At 43.8% G+C, this 10,956-nt stretch overlaps 1 protein-coding gene across 1 annotated transcript in view; it reads right to left on the reverse strand.

Moving 5' to 3' along the window:
* LOC118379151 (actin-related protein 2-A-like) overlaps positions 1-7,644 on the reverse strand; it is a 23,684-nt gene extending 16,040 nt beyond the window's left edge. The window contains exons 1-2 of the mRNA XM_052513107.1: positions 7,504-7,644; positions 6,004-6,114 (exon numbers count right to left, since the gene is read on the reverse strand). Coding sequence (XP_052369067.1) covers positions 6,004-6,114; positions 7,504-7,551 — 159 coding nt within the window. The 5' untranslated portion in view covers positions 7,552-7,644. The remainder of the gene's footprint in view (positions 1-6,003; positions 6,115-7,503) is intronic.
* Positions 7,645-10,956: the final 3,312 nt, after the last annotated feature.

Genomic DNA, 10,956 nt, shown 5'->3' on the forward strand with positions numbered 1-10,956 from the left:
CAAGTCACATCCATTAGCAATTACCCAGCATGCATTATTTTAAAAAACAGCATGTTCCCATGCATTCACTCTTAAAACCTGTTCCCTTTCTGACCAGAGGACAGGGCTACAATCCTAAACTTGAGAAACATGCAAGTAACTTACACGGACACCGTTGACGTCAATGAGAAGTTTGCCTGACAATCTGCATGCAGGTCAAGTTCGGATTCAGTCTCATTTGAGCAAGGCTCAGTCAGAGTTACATGCAAACCAGGAAACCATTGGGAATCGCTACATGATTGGTTAGCCAAGTGTTAGTCACACAGTACAACGTTTCCTATTTCACTGGCAGACACTGAGCCTGACGGTCAGCAGTGCAGACTAGAAAACTGTTGCCGCGGAAGCTACTTGACACGTTCAGAAACCGTAGCCTGGTCCCAGATCTGTTTGTATTGGTTTGACTTGTGCCAACTGCTATGGTCAATGGTTGGGACAAACAGATCTAGGACCAGGTTAGAGAAACAGTTGATACAGTGTGTTTAGGCACTGAAGGAACCCCCGTCTGGCAGTGCCATGTGTTTTCAATGAAGACCTGCTGCTTCCATCCTGTCTGTTCTGCCAATCAACAGCTATGTACACACACCATCACACACACACACACCACCATCATCCCACACACACACACCACCATCATCCCACACCATCACACACCACCATCATCCCACACACACACACCACCATCATCCCCCACACACACACCACCACACACACACACACCACCACCACCACCACACACACACCACCACCCATCACACACCATCACATCACACACACACCACCATCACACACACCACCATCATCACACACACCACCATCATCACACACACCATCATCATCACACACACCACCATCATCACACACACCATCATCATCACACACACCACCATCATCACACACACCACCATCATCACACACACACCATCATCACACACACCATCATCACAAACACCATCACAACTTTCAATTCATTATCTGAAAGCTGATTGACATTTGCTGTACTACTACTGTTGTTAATAAGTTCAACGTGTCTTCCTAAACCAAGACAGTTTAAAATCTCCCTCTACGGTTGTATTAAAGGTACTGGTGGGGGACCATAAAACACAATATGACAAGACCCTCAGCCAAAAGTGCACGAGTAGTCGCCCAATAGTCGTCTCATTGTCCCTCATTTGTTTGCATGTTCGTCCACCACTGATGTCACTCAACCCTGATCATCTTCTTCTCTCTCTGCATCAACCTGTCCACTCCAAACATCTTGGAGAGAGCACCGAGGTTTCTAATCTTGGTGAAGGCACCGAGGTTTCTAATCTTGGTGAAGGCACCGAGGTTTCTAATCTTGGTGAAGGCACCGAGGTTTCTAATCTTGGTGAAGGCACCGAGGTTTCTAATCTTGGTGAAGGCACCGAGGTTTCTAATCTTGGTGAAGGCACCGAGGTTTCTAATCTTGGTGAAGGCACCGAGGTTTCTAATCTTGGTGAAGGCACCGAGGTTTCTAATCTTGGTGAAGGCACCGAGGTTTCTAATCTTGGTGAAGGCACCGAGGTTTCTAATCTTGGTGAAGGCACCGAGGTTTCTAATCTTGGTGAAGGCACCGAGGTTTCTAATCTTGGTGAAGGCACCGAGGTTTCTAATCTTGGTGAAGGCACCGAGGTTTCTAATCTTGGTGAAGGCACCGAGGTTTCTAATCTTGGTGAAGGCACCGAGGTTTCTAATCTTGGTGAAGGCACCGAGGTTTCTAATCTTGGTGAAGGCACCGAGGTTTCTAATCTTGGTGAAGGCACCGAGGTTTCTAATCTTGGTGAAGGCACCGAGGTTTCTAATCTTGGTGAAGGCACCAGGGTTAGATGCACAATGTGCACAACTGTAGTGTTTGTGTTTTAATCAACTTAAACGACGACAAAAGACAGTTATGCTCATGTTCATTGATTAGGGATATCAACATTGGGGCGGCAGCGTAGCCTAGTGGTTAGAGCGTTGGACTAGTAACCGGAAGGTTGCGAGTTCAAACCCCTGAGCTGACAAGGTACAAATCTGTCGTTCTGCCCCTGAACAGGCAGTTAACCCACTGTTCCCAGGCCGTCATTGAAAATAAGAATGTGTTCTTAACTGACTTGCCTGGTTAAAAAAATAAAATTAAAATAAATAAATAGATCAAAAATTGATTAGGGATATCATCATTGATTAGGGATATCATCATTGATTAGGGATATCATCATTGATTAGGGATATCATCATTGATTAGGGATATCAATCATTGATTAGGGATATCAATCATTGATTAGGGATATCATCATTGATTAGGGATATCATCATTGATTAGGGATATTAGGGATCCTTTCTAGGGAGTTTTTCCTAGCCACCGTGCTTCTACACCTGCATTGCTTGCTGTTTGGGGTTTTAGGCTGGGTTTCTGTACAGCACTTTGAGATATCAGCTGATGTACGAAGGGCTATATAAATTAAATTTGATTTGATATAATCAACACCCACATGTGTTTCAAAATCAAAGTAAACATACGCTAATTAAAACACCTTGTTTTATGAGAATTCTTTCAAATTATTAGAACATCGAAACACCTTAAATCGCCATTCCAGGGGTGTGATCTGCACATGAGCTAGCACCAGGGGTGTGATCTGCACATGAGCTAGCACCAGGGGTGTGATCTGCACATGAGCTAGCACCAGGGGTGTGATCTGCACATGAGCTAGCACCAGGGGTGTGATCTGCACATGAGCTAGCACCAGGGGTGTGATCTGCACATGAGCTAGCACCAGGGGTGTGATCTGCACATGAGCTAGCACCAGGGGTGTGATCTGCACATGGGCTAGCACCAGGGGTGTGATCTGCACATGGGCTAGCACCAGGGGTGTGATCTGCACATGGGCTAGCACCAGGGGTGTGATCTGCACATGGGCTAGCACCAGGGGTGTGATCTGCACATGGGCTAGCACCAGGGGTGTGATCTGCACATGGGCTAGCACCAGGGGTGTGATCTGCACATGGGCTAACACCAGCGGTGTGATCTGCACATGGGCTAGCACCAGCAGTGTGATCTGCACATGGGCTAGCACCAGCAGTGTGATCTGCACATGGGCTAGCACCAGCAGTGTGATCTGCACATGGGCTAGCACCAGGGGTGTGATCTGCACATGAGCTAGCACCAGGGGTGTGATCTGCACATGAGCTAGCACCAGGGTGTGATCTGCACATGAGCTAGCACCAGGGTGTGATCTGCACATGAGCAGGGGTGTGAGCACCAGGGGTGTGATCTGCACATGAGCTAGCACCAGGGGTGTGATCTGCACATGAGCTAGCACCAGGGGTGTGATCTGCACATGAGCTAGCACCAGGGGTGTGATCTGCACATGAGCTAGCACCAGGGGGTGTGATCTGCACAGGGGTGTGATCTGCACATGGCAGCTAGCACCAGGGGTGTGATCTGCACATGAGCTAGCACCAGGGGTGTGATCTGCACATGAGCTAGCACCAGGGGTGTGATCTGCACATGAGCTAGCACCAGGGTGTGATCTGCACATGAGCTAGCACCAGGGGTGTGATCTGCACATGAGCTAGCACCAGGGTGTGATCTGCACATGAGCTAGCACCAGGGGTGTGATCTGCACATGAGCTAGCACCAGGGGTGTGATCTGCACATGAGCTAGCACCAGGGGTGTGATCTGCACATGAGCTAGCACCAGGGGTGTGATCTGCACATGAGCTAGCACCAGGGGTGTGATCTGCACATGAGCTAGCACCAGGGGTGTGATCTGCACATGAGCTAGCACCAGGGGTGTGATCTGCACATGAGCTAGCACCAGGGGTGTGATCTGCACATGAGCTAGCACCAGGGGTGTGATCTGCACATGAGCTAGCACCAGGGGTGTGATCTGCACATGAGCTAGCACCAGGGGTGTGATCTGCACATGAGCTAGCACCAGGTGTGTGATCTGCACATGAGCTAGCACCAGGGTGTGATCTGCACATGAGCTAGCACCAGGGGTGTGATCTGCACATGAGCTAGCACCAGGGGTGTGATCTGCACATGAGCTAGCACCAGGGGTGTGATCTGCACATGCACCAGGGTGTGATCTGCACATGAGCTAGCACCATGGGTGTGATCTGCACATGAGCTAGCACCAGGGGTGTGATCTGCACATGAGCTAGCACCAGGGGTGTGATCTGCACATGAGCTAGCACCAGCAGTGTGATCTGCACATGAGCTAGCACCAGGGGTGTGATCTGCACATGAGCTAGCACCAGGGGTGTGATCTGCACATGAGCTAGCACCAGGGGTGTGATCTGCACATGAGCTAGCACCAGGGGTGTGATCTGCACATGAGCTAGCACCAGGGGTGTGATCTGCACATGGGCTAGCACCAGGGGTGTGATCTGCACATGAGCTAGCACCAGGGGTGTGATCTGCACATGAGCTAGCACCAGGGGTGTGATCTGCACATGAGCTAGCACCAGGGGTGTGATCTGCACATGAGCTAGCACCAGGGGTGTGATCTGCACATGAGCTAGCACCAGGGGTGTGATCTGCACATGAGCTAGCACCAGGGGTGTGATCTGCACATGAGCTAACACCAGCCGGGACAGTCTCCCTCTAGCGCAAGTGAAGTGAGTTGGGAACAGCTGAATGGGTCTTAGAAGTTGTTCACATACGAAAACTCACAATCTAATATGCTTCCCCAAAATAACATTTTTTTGTTGTGGTAGAACATTTATATTCATTGCTGATTTTAAATGATTTATACTTTTACTTTTGATAGTTGATACTATATTTTAGCAATAACATTTACTTTTGATACTTAACTATAATTATTTACTCAAGTAGTATTTTACTAGGTGACTTGAGCCATTTTCTATTAAGGTATATTTACTTTTACTCAAGTATGACCATTGAGAACTTTTTCCACCACTGCATGTGCATATAGGCACATTCCTTTCTTAATTTTAAATGAAAGTATGATCACTTATCTGAGAAGGTACCAAAAAATGTCTGAACAATTTGTTATCTGAGGGTTGACTCAACACCAACGTTTTTTTATTCAGTTTTGAAATTGGCCACTAGGGGCACACAACTCAATAACTTAATAATGAAACATCTGATTGGCTAAGAATAAAAACTGTTATGGATATAACAACCAGATTAATTGGCTGAAACATAAAACAGCAGAAAAAGTTGATTATAAAACTAGTTTTTTATTATACATTTGAATCCAAAGCTGGAAGTGGGCTTAATGGGTACGTGGGCTTAATGGGTACGTGGGCTTACTGGGTACGTGGACTTACTGGGTACGTGGACTTTACGGGTACGTGGGCTTGATGGGCATGCTGACCCTATATAGGGAACAGGATGTCATTTCAGACACAGGCCATGTAGCATTCAAGTTCCTTCTGCTAAACTAACTTGAGATGAAAAACAGGAACAACAAAACAGTGAAATGAGTGGACTCTAGATTTCTAGATTTCTGTCTGCCTCGTAATTAGGAATCTATTTTTCTCCACAGAAGTACTTAAAATGTTATAATTAGCCAAATAAAACACCAATTAGAGACTAATTAAATATAGAAAACAACAACAAATAAAATGCACTCCAAATGTAGTAAAAAACACAGCATCACTCGCTCTCCCCGTTAGGCAACCAGGGAGGACATGGGCCTGCACACACCAGCCAGGAACTCACACCACTTACCATCTTCTGAATATTCTACTTCATCATGTGATGACAGGTGAAGGAGGTGGAACATAAAGTAGAGAGTCAGCCAGTAAAACAAAGAGAGAGGAAGGGATGTCATTTTAAAAATAGGTGTTACTGGACTCAGGGAGTCAGTATGACAGACATAGATGAGAGTAAGTCTAGTCCATGCTTCTTGGTCCAGGAATAGAGTTGTTGTGTCGGGGTAACTTTTGAACCAACGTTGGAGTGTTGCACAGGAGAGGATAGCTTCGTAGTATTACCTTAATCTCAATGTTGCCCACTTTGGCTGTGGAGCGAATGATTGGCCTGCCCACCAAGGCAGGGAAGATGTGCTCGGGGAAGTTGGAGCCTGCATAGCCACACTTCACAAACTGAGAGAGAGACAGAGAGAGAGATATTTATATATTTTCTTTAGTTAAAATATTTTACTAGGCAAGTCAGAACAAATTCTTATATACAATGTCGGCCTTTTGGTAGGCCTCCTGGGGATTAAAAATAAAGATACAGAGAGCGAGAAAGAGATAATATATTCAAAAATATATATATTAACACTGTATATTGCCCTGGCAATACTGGTCTGTTCCTTCCATGTGAATAAATATTGTTTGTATTGGACTGGTTTGAATTAAAAGACAGGAGGAAGAGAGAGTGAGCACAGGTGAAGAGGATTTGGAGAGATGAGGCAAATGTGGAAGACAAAGGCTTTATTTGAACTCCCCAAAGCAAAATAGCCTAGTTATTATGCCTAATCTCAGTTACCCAGAAGTAACAAGAGATTAAGTTAAGGCAAAATTATAGTCCACACTTCTTCGGGCATCAGAAAGCAATTACTGATAACATTTGTGACGTTCGCTTCAGTAGACTTGAGTAAGGGTCACAAGCTGTAGCCTAGCAGTGAATGTGTGTATATTAGAATCCTAGCTGTGGTTAAGAAACTAGTCTCACTTCCGCTTGACTCATTTCTTCAGCCCTTCACAGTGAGCACTTTTTAGCTGCATACACACTATGCCAGCATCGCTTCAAATCGCTGAGAGTCAGAAGTACAATCCAAAAACAACCACTAAGACCCCTTTGGTGTATCCAGGTTTGAAGGATCCGAGTACTGTAAGCTATTTTTACTACCTATGTCCTAAATGACGGAGGGACCTCAGAATCCCTAGAAACAGTTGTCAGGAGGAGCGCAGCCCCGATAGCGTTCCATAAAAAAAAATATTGGAAATCCTACCGGATATTGCCAGCTAGCTATTAACACACAGGCATGGGTTATGGTTAACGTGAACTAGCTTAACTAATTCTGTCGTTATGACCTGAGGCATAAGGACCAGTATAAACACATGTGAATTTACAAAACATTCAAAACATGTCGACATCAACATTGAGTAAAAATGTAGTTAGTTGGCTAACGCTAGTTAGCTGACCTAACTAGACTAGCTAACCAGCTAACTAACTAACACGAAAGCTGGGTCAAACGATTTAATAGGTTTGAGTTAACAGGCCGATTTAGTTTTTGCACCGTGAAATTGATTTTTATTGAATGTATTGGGAGATGACAACATAGCTAGCCAGCGGTAGATCATTGTAAAAACGGACAGACATTCCTGCCTAGCGTTACCCACCGACTTAACTAGCTAACGTTAGAGCGCTAGCAACACATCATCCACTTCCTGTTTCAGATAAAAATGTTCTCCTGCCATTCTGCCTTGGAAAAATATAGCATGAACAGAACTCGGTCATATGCAGCTTTCCACTCATAAACTTACCCCGGTTCCATTGTCACAAACCACCACTTTCCTTCCCTGGCTATCCATTTTGCAAAACCCAGGAGCCAGCAAACCTCCCCAGCCCAACTTTCTTCAGCAAGCCGGAAGTCACCACCCAGACTGTCTTGGCATCTTCCGGAGGAGGAGGGGGGGTATTCGAATACTTTTCGATGGCATTCATCATTTTTTCCTTCCTAGAAATGCCACAGAACAAAATAAGTATGAAATCCAGGGGCCAAGTAGGCTACTGTGGCTATTTGATCGTAATGTAGACGTACCAGATTGGCCTACCATAAAACAACAATGAAGAAAATGCATCCCATAACACTTTAATAGCTATTCTATCGTACAGCCGACAGCAGCAGCCAATGTGTTGTGTTCAATGCCTACATTCCATGAGACTTTTGGGGGAAAAATGCAGGGCTTGACCTTCAGACAAGGTGACTGAAAATGTTGTGTTGTTTAATGCAAGAAACCACTTTACAAAATAAAATGCATTATTATTCCCACACCATTATTGAACGGATCAGACAAATGAAGCTACCCTCTGCCCATTCAAGCCTGTTTCAAAATACAACACTGCCCCTTTAGGACAAAAAAAAGCTCTTTACTTGACTTGCTTTTAGAGATGTCTAGAAATGTACATGTTTTGTGCTCTTTTAGGAAACAATCACTCTCCTATTGCTGACTAATAATGATCTATAACTGGGCTAATAACTCACTAACAATCACTCCCCTATTGCTGACTAATAATGATCTATAACTGGGCTAATAACTCACTAACAATCACTCTCCTATTGCTGACTAATAATGATCTATAACTGGGCTAATAACTCACTAACAATCACTCCCCTATTGTTGACTACTAATGATCTATAACTGGGCTAATAACTCACTAACAATCACTCTCCTATTGTTGACTACTAATGATCTATAACTGGGCTAATAACTCACTAACAATCACTCTCCTATTGCTGACTAATAATGATCTATAACTGGGCTAATAACTCACTAACAATCACTCTCCTATTGTTGACTACTAATGATCTATAACTGGACTAATAACTCACTAACAATCACTCTCCTATTGTTGACTACTAATGATCTATAACTGGGCTAATAACTCACTAACAATCACTCTCCTATTGTTGACTACTAATGATCTATAACTGGGCTAATAACTCACTAACAATCACTCCCCTATTGCTGACTACTAATGATCTATAACTGGGCTAATAACTCACTAACAATCACTCTCCTATTGTTGACTACTAATGATCTATAACTGGGCTAATAACTCACTAACAATCACTCTCCTATTGTTGACTACTAATGATCTATAACTGGGCTAATAACTCACTAACAATTACTCTCCTATTGTTGACTACTAATGATCTATAACTGGGCTAATAACTCACTAACAATCACTCCCCTATTGTTGACTACTAATGATCTATAACTGGGCTAATAACTCACTAACAATCACTCTCCTATTGTTGACTACTAATGATCTATAACTGGGCTAATAACTCACTAACAATCACTCTCCTATTGTTGACTACTAATGATCTATAACTGGGCTAATAACTCACTAACAATCACTCTCCTATTGTTGACTACTAATGATCTATAACTGGGCTAATAACTCACTAACTACCAAAGGATATGAACAAAATGTACACAAGTGGCTACATGCAGTTCTTTCTTTGATCTCAAAACAAGCGCATCTACTCAGGACCACAGCTGTAAACACAGCCCAGTTCAAAGTAAATGGCATAGATCCATATATGACAATAGTCTATTTGCATATAGACCTACTGCAGATGTGGTTGGCTATGCCACATTGGTCTGTGTAGATTACGGCTCTGTCATGTGCATGTACTCTGATTAGAGGGAACATTGGTGCCAATGCACAATCCTAAACAGTAACATAAACATTGATCTCTGACATAGACCCTACAATTGTTACTTTAAAAAAATACCATCCGATGTACTGTACAGGTGGGCTTGAGACCTTTTATTTATTTTTGAAAATGTATTTCACCTTTATTTAACCAGGTGGGCCAGTTGAGAACAAGTTCTCATTTACAACTGCGACCTGGTCAAGATAAGCAAAGCAGTGCGACACAAACAACAACACAGAGTTACACATGGAATAAACAAGCGTACAGTCAATAACACAATAGAAAAACATCTATATACAGTGTGTACAAATGAGGTAAGATTAGGGAGGTAAAGGCAATAAATAGGCCGTAGTGGCGGAGTAATTACAATTTAGCAATTAAACACTGGAGTGATAGATGTGCAGAAGATGAATATGCAAGTAGAGATACTGGGGTGCAAAGTCAATAACAATATGGGGATGAGGTAGTTGGATGGGCTATGAACAGATGCAGTGATCTGTGAGCTAAGGTGTGTACCTCCGTGGGTTCAAAACCATGCATAATTGGTTTGAACCCCAACTGCTTAGGTAAGCAAGTGTAAAGAACATCATGTTGCTAGTTTAGCCAATACCACTTCCCCCTGGTTCAGCTCATACTGAGACTTGAACCAAGAATCTCTGCCCACCCAAACACACTTGGCTTTTCTCTTGAAGCATTCCAACCCATCAAGCTATTGAAAAAGGCCTTCAACAGCACGAGGGGCGACACTTCAGGCTGAGCAGTGAGTTTCACAGCTCCCCATCTGATACACTGGCTCTGACCTACCCCAGGAGGATTCCCTTTATTACAGCAGTGGCTAATAACAAGTGTGCCTATGGTCTGGGAGACCTACGGTGTATTGCTCTGTCAGAAGAGGGAAGGTGTCTGTGAGGCCTTGAACCCCACTAAATGGTCATGTAGCTGGAGAATAAAAAAACGAACGAGAATATTTCATTAGACAAGTCAGTTAAGAACAAATTCTTATTGACAATGACGGCCTAGGCACAGTGGGTTAACTGCCTTGTTCAGAACGACAGATTTTTACCTTGTTAGCTCGGGAATTTGATCTAGCAAACTTTCGGTTAGTGGCCCAACGCTCTAACCACTTAGATACATTTTACAGTATTCCCTCTCTTAAGACATATCCTTGAGCACATAGCCCCCAAGTGCAGTGAGATGTTTCCCCAGCACCATGTAAGACCACTGGACATGATCCCATCGCTGCCACTAATGTAGTAGGAGAAAATGAGAGCTGCAGCGGGGATTTGAACTATGGCTAAAAAGAGCCTAATGCAGCCTATGCCACAAAAGGGAAGATGCAGTACAATGCTCACAAACACTAGGTGTTACAGTCTTTTAAAATACGTTCTTTGTCATTACAGACGTTTCAAATACTGTAGTATGCTCACAAACTTAATGAAGATCAGGTCCCATGCCATCCTCATACACTGCAGTAGCATGGCATCATACACTTTATTATAACAAAATAATGTAATTTGACACATTTGTTTACATGGCTTTTTCAAAATGT

This window comes from Oncorhynchus keta, unplaced genomic scaffold, assembly GCF_023373465.1.
Source record: "Oncorhynchus keta strain PuntledgeMale-10-30-2019 unplaced genomic scaffold, Oket_V2 Un_contig_972_pilon_pilon, whole genome shotgun sequence".
In the NCBI taxonomy this organism is placed as follows: Eukaryota; Metazoa; Chordata; class Actinopteri; order Salmoniformes; family Salmonidae; genus Oncorhynchus; species Oncorhynchus keta.